The following is a 20,249-nucleotide window of genomic DNA, read 5'->3' as shown; positions in this document are numbered from 1 at the left end:
GAATGTCCTCTACACTGAGTTTCATTAATGGCAGCCTTTGCCCAGAGGTTGTCAGTGTTACTAAACAGGGTAGGGTGCTAGACGGTGGATACTTACTTCGAAGTGGGTTGGAGTTCTTTCATATTGGTCTCTATATAATCTCTTTTTTCTTGCCACACTTCTCCAGCTCTTCCCTTGAAATATACCCTGTGTTTTTCTAACTCTTATTCTGAAGAGCAGTTCACCCTTCTGTTAGCTTCTCTAATTCGCATCCTCAGCCATCACCTAGGATGCTCCTTAGGGAGCCAACCCCCTTAGAAGGCTTAGGACAGATAATAAATACTTATAATGTTGCCCCTGTCATGCTAAGAAACTGCATCCATAGGTTCTGGCATTCTTCCTACTTTCCATACTTTTGAAATGCTTTCTAATTTAGGTCAAACTTGACAAAGAACTAGGCAGTTTGAGAGCTGAGACATACCACTGGCATAAGCTCTCATTAGTTAGTTACCTGTACACAGTTATATTTAACAGTGTCTACCCAGGCTTGCTGTCATCATGCCCCATATGGTACCCCAACCCTTCCCATAGGCACTAATCCCTGGAGAGATTTGGTGCTTGTGGCTGAAGTATACCTTACTTCTGTCCATTTTCTAATATACCTTCAACCCCTGTATTATCTTTTGAGGTGTTGGATCACCTCTGGAAAGGCTTCTAAGAAAATCTATAATGATTTTTATTTAGACTGTGCTTTCTTTATGACTATCTTCCTCACCAACCTAGCTAATATCCCTCGGGCCCTATTCTCTTTACCTTTATCGAGGCTTTGAAAATTCTATATGTTTAGTATTAGTATTATTGGGAATATTTATACATATCGCTCAGCATCTTTTCCTACAAAAAAAGTTAAAAACTCCTTAAAGGCCTCATTAATATTCTTCCTCTTCAATTTCATCTTAGAATCTACTTTTCTCAAACTTGCTAGTAATGGGTGGGTGAATCCATGACTAACCATTTCTGTACTCATGGTTACCTTCATGTCATCATCTCTTCTGATTCAATAGAATTCACTACATGATTGGAATGATTGACAGAGGGAACTAGTAAGTGGGCTATTCCTTTACCTCTGCTAAAAGGAAAGTTTTAATGATAAGGTCAAAACCATGGCATACCCCAGATCTGTGGGGAAGAAAAAAACAGAGATGCAGTCAGGGCTAAGTATTATTGTACACATAACCACAGCCAGTTGACATGATAGAAAAAGAGGGTGGAGAACCCCACTTTGAAATACCAAAAGAAGCATCTTTCTTCTGAAAAATTTAATACTAATTCAGCATTTCTTTACAAACAACCATACTCACTTCCAGAATTATCAGCTATGCATTATACGGTGTTTAATGCATGATTTTCTCATTCCAGATAAGCCTAAAATAAACTTGTAAAAAATAAGATGCTAAATAAATTGAAAAGATCTTAACTATTATAGTGATAACCCTTCTGTGGTATCTCAGAAGTGGGAAATGTTTCATAACTTCAAGGTCTTATAAGGCAGAGGTATTTGAACTGAGACATTACCTACAAGTTTATCCCAATCCATGTAGAGATACAGCATACACAAATGACTCTCCTGTGGTAAGGAAGCACTGCAGAGAGTAAAACTGTAAGTGATATTAACAGACATTAGCTTAGTGGTTTTCAAACAATATTCTTTGGAATCGTAAAGTCTTTAGAGGTATTTTAAGGAGAGGGTTTGAATTTTGGGTAGGGGTAAATGTACAAACTCAGTGGCTGTTTTATTGTTTTATGTGTGCTTATACTTTTTACTTACTGATTTCACACATATCTATGTTTTTAAAAATTATATCTCTATATGAAATGTATATGATTTTATATCTAAAATTTACAGTATAGTTATACATTTATATTGACTTCAACTCACATTTCATTCATAAAAAATATTCCATTGAAATAAACATGTTTAAAATTCATTGACCTGCCTTGCCCCTTTTATCTTACAGGACAGTAGACTTGGCTTCAGAGGGACTAGGTGACTCCTCCAGGGACTCAGAGCATGTCAGAAGTAGAGTAGACACATGGCTTTTTCCAGGGAATCTCATACTTCATAACTTTAAAGAGTAAACCTATCTGTGATCCACTCTGTGTTTTTCTAGTTATGTTTTAAATACATCAAATATTTCAAGGTATCTTAATCATTTCTAAAAGCTGTATATCTTTAAGTATATTTCATAACAGATGCACCACTAACTTGGGTAATAGGACCAAAAAAGTTTACCTCATGCTCAAAACTCTGAACCAACTTCGACAGTAATCACATACCTAAACCAAATCATAATATATATTGCACAGGCATAAAATATGAGAATTCTACTTGTTTGCCTATTTACCAAAGTTTCTAAGATAAAAGAAATAGGAAGGAAGATTGTGTACTTTTTTCAAAGCTGATCTAAAATGTCATACAAAATCTGATATGTACTACTTGTTTCCAACCTGAAGCCTTACAGAGCTTGCAGAGAACAGAAAAACTTGCTAATATAATTGGAAAGATAATCTATTCAAAATTGTGAGACATTGGCCTTTTGCTCTTTATTCCCTCTTATAAAGACCAGAGGACCTTATTTGCTACCAGTAGAGAATATAATGGCCTACAAGCTACAAGCACAAGAGTCTTTCACAAAGCTCTTTTCCAACAACCAACAGTCTTTCACAAAGCTATTTTTCAACAACCAACAACGTCAACCCTAAATATCACAGGCTACAATACTTCTGAAAAGAAAACTGCCAAATACTGTAATGCATCTAAAAATATTCACAACATGAACAATTTTATAGCCATTAAAAAAGATAATTATATAGACCATAGAGGAAGGCAACAAGCGGAAGTAACAGAGCGTGTTCTTTGAGGTAGACAGACTTGGGTTACCCCAGCCTATGACCTTGCTCGAGTTATTTCATCTCACAGAATCATTTTCTCACCTGTAAAATTAGGATTAACAACTCCTTCTTTTCAATATTGTAATAATAACTAAATAATACATGTAAAATTCTTGACAGAGTTCTCATTCATAAAAGACACTTAATAAAATGAAAGCTATAAGTATTATTAGAAAAACAGATTTAAAAAAAAATGAGACAGAGTCTTGCTCTGTCACCCAGGCTGGAGTGCAGTGGCATGATCTTGGCTCACTGTAACCTCTACCTCCTGGGTTCAAGCAATTCTCATGCCTCAGCCTCCCAAGAAGCTGAGATTACAGATATGTACCACCATTCCGGGCTAATTTTTGTATTTTTAGTAGAGACACAATTGCGCCATTTTGGCTAGGCTGGTCTTGAACTCCTGGCCTCAAGCGACCTGCCTGCCTCGGCCTCCTAAATTGCGGGTATTATAGACACAAGCTACAGCTCCTGGCCAAAAATAGAAAAATATTGATATGTTAAATGAAGAAGCAGAGTACAGAAATAGTATTTACAGCTATTTAAGATATGTAAGGTAAGTTGAAAATGAGAATAACTGAGGATGGAATAATGGGGTTAATGGGTTATTTTCCTTCCAACATATTAATCAATGTTATTCCATCTTTTTGATTCTCAATTATAAAACTGGACATTTTAGCTTATACGAATGCTTTCCACTGTGATCATGAGGCCAAAAATAAGAATGCTAAGCCAGCCTAGATTTTTACAACCTTAAGAGAAAAGAGCTAATAAAAAAATTATAATCCTCCATTGGTCACAGTTGCAACATAATTCAGAAAATTGTATCCACCCAGTACTGAAATGCTTATTTGCATATTTTATACCCTGAGCAAATTGTGGTTTAATGGATATGTAGATATCAGCATATATAAAGATGAGTTTGCTAATACATATAGTAGGTATATTTTTAATATTTTAAACTTTCATATATAATACTTTATTGATAAAAACCACATATAATATGCAAATACAGTGAAGAAAAGGGAGGCAGTCCCCCCTACCTTCACTCCTACCATTCTTTTTAATCCCTAAAAAATAACCACTACCAAAAGCTTGGACAGAGTCTTCCAGAATTTTTTCTACATCTATAAACCTAAGTATTACATGTATACTTATTACATAATAATACTTAAAATGAAAAGTTTAAGTATTATTACATATACAATACCCAATTTTAAAATTTGCTTTATAAACAACCACAGTCATGTTTTAAAGAGTAGCATCTCTTTTTTTTCAGATTACATAATGAATGATCTTACATGTAACACATAAATCCTAAACACTGTTTTGACAGCAGGAAAGAAAAAAGTCCACTTTCATTGACTAAACTTCTCTTTATATTTATATTTGGAAGACTAATAATGTTTTACTTAAACTAAATCACAAATCTTAATTACATTAATGAGAAATATCCCTGGGAAATGTTTATAAATGATAAAGTGTTAAAGAGATATCAAGGAATATGTAAGGTAATATTTTTATAGTATATAACCACTGACTAAATCGGAATTTAAGACATGTGACATTTGGATAGTTATGGAGAGGTAACTATCTGATTGTTTTGTTATGCAGAATTTGGAGGTGGAATACTGTTACTGAAACAACTAAAATAGAAAGGCAAACCATTTTGCAATTAGTGAATCTGCTAATTTTATTAACTTTATGAGCATAAGAAAATATATAAAGTTTTTCTCAATTTCATGCAGGCACATTTTTTTTTTAAAGAATGCTTAAGAATAAATACTATAATCACTTTCTGCTAGAACCTGGCATATAAATAAATGTTCATTAAATAAAAGCAACCTAGCACACATCTTTATTATATAAACTCTAAATTTGTGACATGTATGTTACAAAGAGACAAATAGATTAATTTTAAGGTTATGTTTATTTTGCCTTGAAATTAATAAAATTTCAATTACAGTAGGCTGACCTTTAATAAGAGAAAGGGTATAAAATACAAGTTTGCTATGAAATCCCATTTAAAATGTAAATATGTCAAAGCAATGTAATTAAGGCTGTAAGGACAAGTTAGTGTGGACTGCTTTTTATGATACTTGGAGAAAAACAAATAGGAAAAGGTAAAGAAGTAATCCAAAACACTGGATTCTTGCACAATACAACAAACTTCCAAACGTAATGTTTGGCTTTGGGGAATCCCGGAGGAAAGGAGACAGATTTGGAGAAAGTAGACCAATGGAACACAAAGTAGATTTATGTAATCAGAGTGAAGGTGGTAAAGCCAGAAAGATGGGTCCCAAGAACAAAGTATTTTGGAGATCAACCTGAAAACAAACATCTGAAAAAGAGATAAATGGCAAAGTTGTAGGTCTCTCTCCTGGGAAGTCAACTGTTTGAAAAGGAATGGGTGGTGGTGGAGAAATATGGACAGGAACACTGGTGAGAAAACATTGTCCATATGAGCAATTTGAGGCCTATGGCCTTTATGTGCAGAGGCACAAGAAGAGAGGTTGCTTGGGTCTTTTTAATGCTCAAGTGTGTGTATGTGTGTGTGTATACATATATATACACACAAACATATATTTTCTCTATATACCAAATCTATAATCTACATTGATTTTACATACGTAATTAAATAAATAAATATAATAGGTGTGTATAATATTTGACTGATAGAAGGATAATAAAATGGCAAAACTGTTATTACAGCTGATTATACCCTCAGGCCAAATTCTTTGGAAGCTGCAGTGATATACCCAAGCAGGTATATTATTAAGTCAGATGTAAGAGTAATAACTGAAGAGGTTTCTATAGCATGTAGTTAAATCTAAGAATCATTCATATGTATACAGAGATTTATTTCTTACACAAAAATCATTCTGTCCCCAACTCTATGTAGGATATTTAAAGTTAAATGGAACAATACACACATTCACAAATCTATATATTTGAAAATGCATTTTAAATTGTGACCTGACTTATGAAAATATCTCATACAATTTAAAACAAAAAAATAGAATAATTGCGGATAAAAATAGACTATGATAATCTTACAGGGGTAAAGGGTATCAATGATACTCATCTCCTGAAATGAACAAATTATTTCCAATTGAAACCTGAATTTGAAAATATGTTTCCTGGCAGTTTAGATAAAAAGAGAAATAGTTTGGTTAAACACTATTTGTTAAGTAATATTATCTTTTCACAGAGGAAGGGTATAAATTATAAATGAGTAAAATTCATGTATATTATAAATTCTGATTACTCATGTTGGTGACTTATATTAGCTGTGGTAATTCATAAAAAGATTTTAAGGATTTTCCAGTATTTATTGTTTGAGGATAAAAAAAGAACTCTCCAAATGTATTTGTAGATGCAAACTTTTCTTTAAATAAACTCAAGGAATAATTTATTGCATGTGTTATTTTGTAAGAAACGGCAAGTAACATAAGAGACAAAATCTTCATCTATAATTTATTAAAACTCACAGAAATACTGCGGATGGGGCAATTCTTGCTTCTGGTCGACAGTAAAACACTACAATAACAGCAAAGGCTAACCCATCCACAAAAACACAAGCTCAATTCCTGACGCAAATAATTCGACTCTTTACATGTGTGTTTGCCTGCTGACATGATAATGCATATTTTGCTGGCCTGTTTTCCTCCTATTCTCAACCATCTCACTTCAACCACTGCTTTTATTTCTCCAGTCTGAAGTATGATTATTTACATTTCCAAGAGGTGAGCTTAGTTATTTATGATCAATCACTAGGAAAAACAAAATAAGACTAACCCCTAAAATAGCCATAAAAGTATTTTGTAAACATCTATTGTAGAAAAAAAGTTACTTTGTCGGAAAAATACTCCTTAAGGACCATGCCATATGCTTATGAGCACATATCAAATCAGCATTGGGGAAATAATAGAATAAACATTAGAGTACATTGAAACTGACATATTTTTCATCAGGGTAAAGGCATTAAAATGACCAAAAATATAATTACTAGGAATAATTTCCAATAAAACATAAGAGATGATTGAATGATAAGCAACTTGATATACATTTAGCCACATAAATTTAAGTTTGTTTCATGTATATGATTAAATATAAATAACATTATTAATTTCTAACACATCTGTGCTGGAAGTGAGAGTATTGCTTCTAAAGACAAGGGCAGAGCCTGTCAACCAACAGCCTGCTTGCAGCAAGCAAAGAAGATAAGAAAATAAGCAACTGAATCAGACACTGAAAAATGACAAATTTTCATTTTCAAAACTCCCAACATATTTGCAAGTTTCTTTCGTCTTTTAAAAATTATCATCAGATAAATTGTTACAGTTCACGGGGAGTTTAAAAAAAAAAAAAAGTCAGCACCCGTTTGGTTAAAGCACATGAGTCTGGGAACAAAATAAAGAATAAAAGAGTTGCCAATACTGCCTTATTTCACAAAGCCTCAACATCACACAACTTACTAAATACTCAAGGAGTACGTCAATCTTAAAAGAGAAAAGGGGAGAAGCATGAGAGAAAAGCACGTTACCAAACTGCCTCTGCAGTCCTTAGCGAACTTGTAGATCGGGATCTTGGCTTCATAATAATGCTCATTTTGAAAAAAAATAAAAAGGAAAATAAGTCTTCAACTATTCTGATTAATACATTCTAACTGTCTTTCTGCAAAGAAGATTTTAAATATATTCCATTTCCCAGGGAGGCTGCTTGAAGAAATCCAATTTTCCCGGAGTCCACCTCCTGTCCTCGGTCCAGCTCTTGGGCAAGGTTCTAACACGCAGGAGTGCTTTCTTCCTTCATCCTGAATTTACTCCAGTACTAGGCTCTTAGGAAGTGACAGTTTCTTTTGTGTCTTGCAATGCCAAGGGAGGAACTGAATTCTGAATTGATTCTTCATCTGGGTCACAAGGGAAACCAGCATAGTGAAAGAGTCACTTGATCTCTTTTTTGCAATTCCATAATAACAGATTTAAAGGTTTCTAACACTGGAAGTGCGCAGGTAGAGAGAAAGGAAAAGAAAATGACCTGGAGATACTGTAACACGGGAGAGCTGTCAAGGAAGTTCCATTTCAGGGCAAGCACAGGAAAACACTCCTCTCCGTGGAGCGAAGAAGTCAGCCAAGGATCAAAGCTCTCCACACTTTGGCTGGGTGGGCTGATTTACCTGGGAAAGTAATTTCTGTGTGTCCCTGCTTAGAATCCAGGGCTTTGTGAATGAGAACTATCATTCAATCTCACCAGGCAGAAACTATTCCTCAAGGGCTGTATGACGTCTGTAAGAAGGCAGTTCAAAACACCGCAGGGCAGTGAGAAAGGAAAAAAAAAAAAAAAAAAAGAAAAGCCCAGGGCCCAGCCAGCCTCGTCAATTGCTGAGACTTACAAAGCAAAGGGGCGGATCAGCTCCAGAGACCAGCACTGTAAAGCGGCCAAGCAGACAAGAGACTTCACAAAACTTATAAAACCATTTCCTTCTCTGGGAAATGAGATGTCTGTGTTATTCTGGGTAACATTCTGTGAGCACCTTTATAAGGAACACATCCCTTGCCATTAAGTTGTTTATTTACTGTAATAAACAAATGAATTTTATAAAAGTCATTCTTTCAAAAAGTACTTCATTGAAGCACTAAAACTAAAATTTCTTTTTAGAAGCAAAGTTGAGAGAACTTGATGACTTAGCAGCTGTTCATTTTGAGCGGATGTAATGAAATGTCATGCTTTGGAGTTGGTTGTAGAGATGTAAATTACCTCTGAAAAATTCAGCAGAGTGTAACAGGCACTCTTGGATCAGAATGTACTGGAATTTTAAACTAAAAAATCGAATGTATTATTCCTGGACAAGTGGCTGCATGTATTAAGGCTGTTCACTTGCACAATGTTTTCTAAACCTTTTTTTTAAAAAAAAAAATATGCAAATTTCATTCATCTCTACACATAAAGACTCTGGGTTTGCTAATCCTTAACAGCTCTTCAGTAAGGAATGAAGCTTTACGTCTTGTCAACATCTCTTATTACTTTGAAGGCCAAAACCTTTCCCACTTGCTAAATATAAAATATTTTGTATTACAGTAGCTATAATCTAAGCTGATTCCAATTGCTCCTAACAGAAGGAACGGTTGACCACCTTGCCTATCTCTCTGAACATCTCTACACAGAGGATATATACTCCTCTGGGTGTGCCAACTTTAGTTATTTTGGATGTGAATAACCAAGTGAAAATAATGTAAGCATTCTGATTGCTTAAATGGCATTAGTTAGTACGTTGGTTCTCTAGTCTGACGTGAACTTGGTGTTTATTTAGCATTTGCAGACAGGATGTTGGAGTGCAGTTGTGACCCACCCAAACAACTTGGAAAATGTAGTAAGGCATCCGCCAGAGGCTCTGGCTGCTGCTTACAACAAACCCTTCATCTGCTCCCCTGGTCACACTTCAAGGTGCATTTGTGACTTAGTCTTCTTTCAATGACTCTCAGGCCTCTTATGGTAAATGCCAATAAATTGCTTTCCACATAGTTATCCCCTTAAGCTTTTCAGTTTCCTTATGACTGCCAGGGGACATTCACACTTTCTTAGCACTGTCTCATGTCTAGTATATTGCTGGCATTTTAAAGCAGGTTAATTAATCACGTATTTTTTTAGAAACTTAAATGGTCTGTGAGACTAATAATTTTTAGGGGAGAGGGGACTTAGAGGAGGAGGTTTAATTTTTTTCTCATTGGAATTTAAATGTGGGAAAAGAAAGAACAAAAGCAAACCAAGTAAAATTAAGCAACTACTATTCATTTGAAACACTGTTCTCTCCATGTAAGGTCTACCAAATAGCTTCCAGTTGCCATTTCAGAAAGAAAATGACAATGATCAGAGAATGTAATGTCTGAATGTTGAACTCTATAGAAATAATTAGCCTGTGTTCTACTGTCCCCCAGATCCATGTCCTAGTGAGATTATTTAGCCTGATGCCACTCCCTTCTCTGTCACACACACACGAGTTCAACGCAGCCCCATGTGCTATTCCTTGCTTACTTGCCCAATATTTTCTTTCTCTGAAAACCTAACACACTTATTGGGCATCTACTAAATACTGTATAATAGTCGCATAATGACTAATAAATCATCCCTTTCCCCCTACAAAAATAAACTAAAGTGGGGAATCTGACAACGTATGGAACTAACCAGAATATTCAAAGCTTTTGGATTGTTACATCAAGGTTGCCATTACAGAGAAAGAAAAATGCACTATGTTGTAAGACCACTGAGATTTAAATTTAAATTTTGTTTCTACTCCTAATATTTAAGGCAATGACAGAATAAAAGAAAACAAATAGTATATATTCGATGTTACAGAGCTTTCTCCACTTGTAAGGCCGTTTTTCACATGAACTTTTCTGAAAGAATGTTTTGTAATCTAAGCATCTTGTAGTTTTCCCACTGAAAAGCTTCCCCAAATGGAAAAGATATGGCATTTCCCTCCAAATTCCTGTTAGCATGCAAGCATATGATGGCATGCAGGCTGATGAGGAGACCTGAATATGGTGAGACTGGATTTAGGAACCATGTGGCCCATGCTTTTGATCCAGAAGCTGCGATTATTTCTCAGTATTTCCGTGTTGTACTGAATTGTATAATGTATGGACCTTTTACTTTCTGGTTGTTACCACATTTCAATAGACTGTAGCATAGATGTATACGTGCATTGGGTCATCCATCTGTAGATGTTTTGTTGAATCAAATGACTATGTCATTTGATGTTTCTGAAGCTTCAGTTGTAACACCACCTTCATAATTCTTTCCATATTAGCATTCCATCTATACCATGATTTGATATTTTTCTTAATCGGCTCACTTAAAAAAAAAAAAAACTTAAACTTAATATAAAAAGTAACTTTACATTGATTCTGTAAATAGGTTTAATATACTGGTATAATTTGCCCCCAAAATATAAGTGTATATTAATAGGAAAAAAAAAGAGTCCAAAATAATTCCTAAAGTCTGTCTCATACCACTAATGGTGCCCCTAATACAACCTGGCAACACTTACATGGAAAGCGTCAATTGCATACAGGTAGATTGTGTGCACCTAAAATGTGATCTCCCTTTCTCTTATCATTCAATGGTGAGCATGACTTGTGAGACTTATGACATTTATCCCTGAATTAAACATTAAACATTAACTGAAGCCAATTGAATGAGGTGTTACAGAGTAATTTTACTATACAACCCAGGTTTTCTCAAGTATTACTACTTTCAAATACTCTGCCTACTGTCAAATCTTCTGTTCTCTAAATTCCTATTTTCAGATTACGATACTCTATACTTTCCAATCTATCATGAGCATATTTCTTAGAGCCATATCATATATCAACTAAATATTCAGGCCTCTCAAATATGCTGAAATTCAGTACTCCAGAGAAGTCAAACTAACCTTTTAGAAAAAAAGACCAGGGGACTGCAGTTTTTACAGTTTCCTGCTATTCTTTATTGTACTCTAACGTTAATGAGAACGAGATACTTTGAACTCCTGTAGCAGTTTCTCATTATTGAGAAATACTGTGTTATTTTCCTTATCTGGAGGGGAATTTTGAGGCAATTCCTAGAGGTTTCTTTTATTTTATTACACTTACTAGGAATACAATTGGATTCAAGGACTTTCGTACTGGCATGAACCTTGCTTGGAGCTACATTCCTTAATTCCCAAAGGAGAAGTCCAGAGTATTATATTTTGAGGGCTTTCCTATCTTCAGATTTCCTACCTCTTTCATAAACTGTCAGGTTAGGATAATAATAAATCCCTACTATTTATTAATTACCTACGTGCTAAGTAGACATTACTTTCTTACTTATACATCACAACATCCCTCCAAAGTAGATGTGATAATAATAATTCCATACATAAAGAAAGCCAATAATTTGTTCAAAATTTTTGGATCCAAGTATATTTCATTCCAAAGCTTGCTCTTCATGATGTGTATGTGTGTGTGTGTGTGTGTGTGTGTGTGTATGTGTGTGTGTGTGTGTGTGTGTGTGTAAGACAGAAAGAAAAGAGGAAGAGAGATTAAAAAAACGCTAGCAAGTTTTTGGAAGTTTTTAAAATTCACCCATCCTCTTTAGTTGAACAGTGGCAATGAATTAATATAATAAAAAAGGTGCATGTACATTACTAGTATAATGATAAACATATTTAACAGCCAGAAAATTTTAGATCTTTAAGATATGCAGGATTAAACAATCTAACTTCACTGTCCTTGTTTCTAACTTTTAGGCACTAACTTTTAGGTATCATAAACGCTGTGATGAGGGCATATATGACAACATCATGAGTTTGTTAACCATAAAGTATGATAAGGTCTTTGACCATCTCACAACATGAGTAATGGTAGTTTCCTGTTACCTATGCAACAGATGACATTTTGATTGCTGCATTAGGTAATACTGATTAACAAATGATCATTTTAAAAGGTAACAGTACGTGAAATCTCTGGTAATGTATAAATTTCAATATTTGTCAACAAATTACATTGCCTATTAAAAGGTACAGAATACTAGTTTTTAAAACTAGAGTAAACATTTCTGCATGGAGTCAGTAATGTTGACATAAAATGAATTTTGTAATTGACTTTCAGAATTTTGCACTAATTCAATACTGCATTTCAGAAGAAAAATTATCTAATTTAAAATTTTCTAAGTGCTGCTGTATTTCCTTTGCATTCTGCCTCTCCTCTTGTGCCTCTTTCACGTTTCTTGTTCTTCTTTGTTCTAAACTTAAATGCATCTCGGCAAATTTAACCTTATTTTGAATTAAATATTTAAATTTTATTAAAGAAATACATGTAAATAATGTAATCAAAGAGTGATGAGTGTAGTATTCTCAAACTCCAGCATTGATTCCTGATTCCAATTCATATGCAAGAATGAAACCATAGAAAGGTGACAGTAAGCTCTAAGTGCATGGGTGAGGCTTGTGCACTGGGACTTTTACTGCAGCATCATTAAGTGCCCAGTGGGCATTTTCTTTGCCTCTTCCAAATGTTACTATTTGTAAGAGTTTTTTTTTTTTTTTTTTTTTCCCCTCTGGGGTATCTCTATTTTTCTAGAGAAGGATATAAACATGCTTGCTAGCGTTCTGGTATGGGTAGGAGAAGGACGCTGAAATCTTATTGACACATTGCAGACATTCATTTATTTGTCCTAAATAGAATTAAACATACAGCTATCCTTCCTCTACTTTCTGCCTAGTATCCCAAAATCTCTGTCTTCCATGGAGAGGGATGCAAAGTATGTTGACTACACTGAGAAAGAGTGAGGGCTTATGGAGAAGTGTATATAATATACATGTTCATACACCTGCTATTTTTAGAACTCTTCCGTCTTCCAAAGTATGTTTTGGGGGAGTGGGGCAGCTCAGTTTGCTTCACTTTAGTATGGTTCTCTTATTTGGTTAAGTCATTGACCTTTTCTCCATCTACTTCTATCTTTATGCATCGTGGCTAGAGTTACAGACATCTCCCAGTTTCCTCAAAAATGAAATGTACTTTTCTGTTTTTTGTACTAATTATTGGTTTGAGTGATTTTTTAAAGAAAAAAATGGCATAGGAAGATTGTTTCTCCACAGTTTTAAAGCTAGAAATCTGTAAGTTTTAGTTTAAAACAATTTTATATATTTATCTAAGCATATGCATTTACAAATTTTATTTAACAAATGACTATATGTAAACTCTCTCCAAGTATAGGTAAATATTAAGTATTTTTTATTATGGTAAAATACATATCACATAAAATTGACATTTTAACCCTTTCTAGGTGTACTGTTCAGTGGTACAATGTACATTCCCCCTGTTGCACAATGATTATCTCCATACATCTCCAGAAGTTTTTCATCCTTCCAAATTGAAAACCGTGTGCTCATTAAATAGTAACTTCCTATTCTCCTCTTCTCCCAGCCCCTGACAAGCACCATTTAGCTTTCTGTCCATGTGAATTTGATTACTCTAGATATCTCATATAATGGAATCATAAAGATTAAGTTGTAAAGGTAGATTCAGAATCGCATAGCCAGTTATGGTCTAGGTATCTCATTATTAAAGAAAAAACAATCGTGGAAGCACAAGGTTTGAAGACAACAATTCACACCTTGAGAAATCAATGTACTTGTCTTATCCATCATCAATTCTTTACAAAGTATTCACTTGACTTTCATAGACAAAGTCAAGAGCAAAAACATCTTTGCCTTTACCAACATCTGGTGTGTGTTTTTAAAAATTATTCTTCTATTTTTTTCTGTTTAAATATATACAAATGCTATCAGTGCTTATCCAGTTTGGTCACATGATAACTTTAGTTCTTATTTCAAATTTATAGTAGCTTCCTATATTTAATCAAGTAGTTCCTAACTCTATATACCAATCTCAAGAGATAAAGCAAAATTTTAAAATTAACTTACTTTAATAAAAATAATTCTTAAAAGATTTTTGAAAGAGAAAAAAACTGGAAAAACCACATTGCCAAATGAAGCCCTAGTTACTAACAGTGAGATAAATTGAGGTTTTTATTAAAATAAGATTTGAGGCTGGGCGCGGTGGCTCACGCCTATAATCTCAGCACTTTGGGAGGCCGAGACGGGTGGATTACCTAAGGTCAGGAGTTTGAGAATAGCCTGGCAAACATGGTGAAACCCCGTCTCTACTAAAAAAAAAATACAAAAATTAGCTGGACGTGGGGGTGGGCACCTGTAATCCCAGCTACTTGGGAGGCTGAGGCAGGAGAATTGCTTCAACCTGGCAAGAGGAGGTTTCAGTGAGCTAAGATTGTGTCATTGGACTCCAGACTGGGCAACAAGAGCAAAACTCCATCTCAAAAAAAAAAAAAAAAAAAAAAAAATGATGTGAAAAGCAACCTGTCAAAAATAAATGCACACAAGATGTGTTTTAATAATAATTTAGTTTCTGATGTAATGGGAAATACTGAAAATTGATTTATTAGAAAGTAAACTCAGAACTATTTAATTTACTTTTATTTGATAACATTTTTCTTGCACATATTAAAAATGCCAAAATAATCCAGGCAACTCAGGCAATTTCCCCTTGATCACAGATTACAAATAAGTTTTCTCTAACGTAAAAGATCTACTCTGAGAAAATGCCTACTATTTAGGAAGTGTATGTAGGATCAAGTTAAGAAGAGGCCTTTGGAGTCAGACTGCCTGGTTGCAAATCCAAATTCCCCTAACCACTAGTTGTTTGATTGCAAACAAATTATTTAACCTTCCCTGGCCTCAGTTTCCTCAGTTATAAAATGAAGAGAAAAGAGAATTTTCTTGAGGACTAAAAAAAACATGTAAAACCTTAGCAAAGTATCTGGAATATGGTAAGGAATCAACAAATAATATCTGCTATTAAGTTTTAGAAGAGTAATCAATGAGCTATGGAAAAAAGCAGCTTTAAAACTTAAAAATATATGTTACTGTACTAGTATTTGATTTAAAATAATTGGTTTGTGTTTTTATCTTCCTTTCGATCCTGGCTCCTTGGCTCCCTTTACACATAGCTTATGTAGTTTTCCTGACTCCTATTTTACACATCTAAGGTTTTATTCTCTTATCTTTGGATTATCTTTCAAAAACACAAATCTTAAAATGTCAAAGCCTCTGATGAAAAACTTTCCATAGCTTCATATTCCTTATAGGATCAATTCTAGCCTTTTTTGTGTGTTAAATAAAAACTTCTACCATTTGGATTCAATCTACTATTCAGCTTAGCCCTTGATAACTAATCTTTCCCACCCTATATTGCCAGCCACACACCTTGCCCTAAATCTGCTCACTTTGTTTCCCCTGCCTGGGGAAACTCTCACCTTTCTCCCACTTCCCCGCTAAGTATATTTCCTACTCTACCTTCGAGATCTAGCATAAGTAGCAGTAAAGGCCAACTAACATCAGAAGTTCAGTCTCCTTGGATTGATTGAATCTGGGAATATCTCCAGTTAATTTTGTTTATTATTATTATTATTATTATTATTTTATAACACATTTGCAGGGTATGGTGGCAACACACAGTGAACATCACAGGGACATTCAAATCCTACAGCCACTGTTCAGCTATTGATTTGGACTGTGTAAGCTTTGAAAATACATTGTCTCTTTAAGATTCAATATATTCTTCTACAAAATAAGGACAATATGCACACCTAGAATCCTCCCAGGGTTCCTCTGGGATTAAATGAGAAAGCCTGATGAACAATCTGCAATCCCTTGCTCTCGATCACTTTCAGATCTTTGCATACACATTTCTGGCAGGATTATATTTCTTTTCTTTTACCTCTCTTTTTGATCAAGAGTTAAATTGGGACTACGCCTCCCATCCTGCTGTTCTGCAATCTGAATTAGGTGTCTGGCCATGCAAACCTCTAGATGCTCATCCTAATTCCTTTCAATTTATCAGCACCATATGGTCATCCTGTCTTCATTTGGCTAACTATAAGCCACTAACTAGAAACTCCTACCGGAAAGGATTGTTTTAACATTCTTGGTAGAGCACAAGGCATTATGGAGGCCCAAATAGAAACCTGGACCTCCATAATGCTGTGAGTTCCTTTGAAAACAGGGAATGAGGCTTCTTCATCTTCGTATTCAGAATACCTAGCACAATATCTGGCTCACAAGGTGTTTGCTTAACAACAGAATAAATCTTTGGTCAACAATGGTAGATAAGCCCTTTACAAATTTTCTTCCTGTGCCCTTTTGTGGCATTTGCTTCATTGTTGGAATTCGATTTCCAAAACTGAGTCTTGCCTCTGTCTTGTTTTTCAGAAGCCTCCATCCCTAAAAGTTACTTTAGATGCCTTCTTTGCCAAAAAGGAGTTCCTACAATAGTGTTATAATAATAATAAAAAAAAATTCTTCCAAAGAAAAAAGAAACTGGTTGGGGTAAAGAACTACACTGGAAGAAGTCTTAGGCAGGCACTGAGTCAACACCAGCATCATCGATAAGAAGCGAAAAATTATTTTCTAAATATTTAGGAAAAATGGCCTTAATCTGGAGAAACTATTATGCAATGTGATATTCAACCCAGGTAGAGTATTTGAATTCTCATAAGGACCTTTTGGAAGCTTAATTCAAAGAAATAACTTTTCCAGGAAGAGTTTCCCCACATTTTGGCAGGACAATGGGGAGGGTGTTTGTGTCATCTCATAAATCTGCCAATCAGTCACCAATCAGTCTATGAATGAGATGGCTGTTTCTCTGGATGAAAAGGCTGCATCCTGGCTAGTCTCTAAGAACCTTTTCTGGAGCCATTACTAAGTGTTGTCCAATTTGCAACCCCTCACTCTCAATTACTTTCAGATCTTTGCATATTCATCTCTGGCAGGATTATCCTTCTTTTACCTCTCTTTTTGGTAAAGATGCATTAGCACATTCGCATTTGTATCAGCCACATGAAGACTGTATATCCCTGTACTGGATGAGAGGACTGAAGGGCACTAAGTGCTTCCCCTGCAAGTTCAGTGGATGAACCAGGTCAGAACTCAAGCCTGCTGGCTCCAGAAGAGGAAATCTGAAGATGACAGGATGAGCTCCCATTTATTGATTGCTCACCATGTGCCAGGCACTGGGTAAGATGTTCCACATGTTCTCTCATTTAACATTTAAAACAAACTCACAGCCTAGGTACTATTATTTCTTCCACCACACAGTCAATAAAACTGAGGTCTACAGGAAGTTAAGTACCATGCCCTAGGTCTTACATTGGGACTTAAACTTAGATTACCTAAATCAAGCATAACCTGGGGAAAGCATAACCTTGAGAACTAAACAAATATCATTTTAAGTAACATCTCAATAGGAAATTTTTAAAAGCTTATTTAAGCAATTATTTGATAAGAATGGTAGAATGGGTAAACTTATTACTCTGATCATGGTTTTTTTGTGCACATGACATTGAAATCATTAAAAGTTAGTCACTGTTTTTATTCTAGGAATCACGACTTTCAAATATTTCAATTATTTAGATACCAGACTACAAGTGTACACAAAAGTAACTCTTGAAAACAGTGGCATTAAGCAATGACTCCCCATTCTGCACACTCACATTCCCTGGCAACTACTAACCTGTTTTGTAATATCTATGGACTATTCTATTCTAGACATTTCATTTAAATAAAATACAATATGTGACCAAACAAGTAACTTTTGGAAAAAATGCATTTTCACTTTACTATGTTGGTTCTTTCCTTGGAATTAAGACCAATTATTTTGTATTTCAAAAATACTTTCTTTGGATGTATCATATTTGCAATTAAAATTTTCTTTTTGGATTGAGAGGGAGGTGGAGCCATATGGCTAAATAGCAGCCTGCACCGATTGCCCTCCCAAAGGAACAACAAATTGAACAACTCTCCACACAAAAAAGCACTTTCATAAGAACCAAAAATCAGCTTAGGTACCAGCTTAGCCACAGTGGGGCAAACCACCAAGGGGGCTCTTAGGGTTCCTGATTCCAGGGCTTGGCTCCTAGATGGCATTTCTGGACCTTCCCTGGGTTAGAGGTGGGGCCACTGCCCCAAAACAGACTTCTAGGCCTGGCAGCATTCACTACAAACTGATTGAAGAGCCCCTGGGCCTTGAATGAACATCAGCAGGAGCCAGACAGTACTGGTTGCAGGCCTGGGGCAGCGGTGGCCACAGGGAGAGACTCCTCTGCTTGTGGAAAGGAGAAGGAAGAGTGGGAAGGACTTTGTCTTGTGCCTTGGTGCCAGCTCACCCACAGTAGAATAGAGCACCGGTAGATTCCTAAGATTTCTGACTCCAGGCCCTGGTTCCTGCACGTCATCTCTAGACCTGCCCAGGACTAGGAGGAACTAGTTGTCCTGAAGGGAAGGATACAAGCCTGGCTGGCTTTACCACCTGCTGATTATAGAGCCCTAGTGCCTTGAGTAAACATAGGCAGGAGCCAAGCAGTGGTTACTGCAGGCTTTGGGCAAGACCCAGTGCTGTGCTGGCTTCAGGTCTGACCCTATGCAGTCTCAGTGGTGGTGGCCACAGGGGTACTTGTGTTACCCCTCCCCCAGATCCAGGAAAGAGAGAGAGAGAGAGACTGAAACTGTTTGTTTGGGAGAAAGTAAGAGAAGAGAAAAAGGGTCTCTGCCTGATAATCCAGAGAATTATTTTGGATATTATCCAAGGCTACTAAGGTGGTACCTCGGCAAGAGCCACAATGTTACTAGGCTTGGAGTGCTCCCTAATGCATATATTCCTGCAGTGACCAAAAACTTAGACCACAACACCTAAGTTTCTTCAAACATCTGGAAAGCCTTCCCAAGAAGGACAGGTACAAACAAGCCCAGAATGCAAGGCTACAATAAATACCTAACTCTTCAATGCCCAGACAACAACGAACATCCACAAGCATACAGCCTATCCAGAAAAACATGACATCACCAAACGAACTAAATAAGGCATCACTGACCAATCCTGGAGAGACAGAGATATGTGACCTTTTAGACAGAGGAAATTCAGTGGAATTCAAGATAACCCACAGAAGGAATTCAGAATCCTATCAGATAAATTTAACAAAGAGCTTACAATAATTTAAAAGAATCAAGCAGAAATTCTGGAGTTAAAACATGCAACTGACATACTGAAAAATGTATCAGAGTCTCTTAACAGCACAATTGATCAAGCAGAAGAAAGAACTGTGAGTTTGAAGACAGCCTACTTGAAAATACACAGAGAAGACAAAAGAAAAAACAATAAAAAAGAATGAGGCACTCCTAGAAGACTTAGAAAATAGTCTCAAAAGGGCAAATCTAAGAGTTATTGGTCTTTAAAAAAGTTAGAAAGAGAGATGGCGGTAGAAAGTTTATTCAAAGGGAAAATAACAGAGACCTTCCCAAACCTAGAGAAATACAATATTCAACTATAAGAAGCTTATAGAACACCAAGCAGACATAACCCAAAGAAGACTAGCTCAAGGCATTTAATGCTCAAACTCACAAAGGTTGAAGATAAGAAAGAATCCGAAAAGCAGCAAGAAAAAATAAAAAATAACATACACTGGAGTTTCAATATGTCTAGCAGCAGACTTCTCAGTGGAAACCTTATAGGCCAGGAGACTTATTTACAGTGCTAAAGGGAAAAAACTTTTAATTCAGACTAGTATATCCTGTAAAAATATTCTCCAAACATGGAGAAATCAAGACTTTCCCAAACAAACAAAAGGTGAGGGATTTCATCAATACCAGACCTATCCTACAAGAAATGCTACAGAATTCTCTTCAATCTGAAAGAAAAGCATATTAATGAGCAATAAAAAAT

At 35.5% G+C, this 20,249-nt stretch overlaps 1 protein-coding gene across 7 annotated transcripts in view; it reads right to left on the bottom strand.

Annotated features, from left to right (window-relative positions):
- PDE4D (phosphodiesterase 4D) overlaps positions 1-20,249 on the bottom strand; it is a 1,617,209-nt gene that overhangs the window by 306,874 nt on the left and 1,290,086 nt on the right. The window contains exon 1 of one of the 7 annotated variants that reach the window (XM_023210499.1): positions 7,478-8,259. The exons of the other annotated variants lie outside the window; for them this stretch is intronic. Within the exon in view, the coding sequence (XP_023066267.1) occupies positions 7,478-7,542 (65 nt within the window). The 5' untranslated portion in view covers positions 7,543-8,259. Of the gene's footprint in view, positions 1-7,477; positions 8,260-20,249 lie in introns of those variants that run through there. 7 annotated transcript variants of the gene reach the window in all.

This window comes from Piliocolobus tephrosceles, chromosome 4 (genome assembly GCF_002776525.5).
Source record: "Piliocolobus tephrosceles isolate RC106 chromosome 4, ASM277652v3, whole genome shotgun sequence".
NCBI lineage: Eukaryota > Metazoa > Chordata > Mammalia > Primates > Cercopithecidae > Piliocolobus > Piliocolobus tephrosceles.
This window is presented reverse-complemented; position numbering and strand designations above follow the sequence as displayed.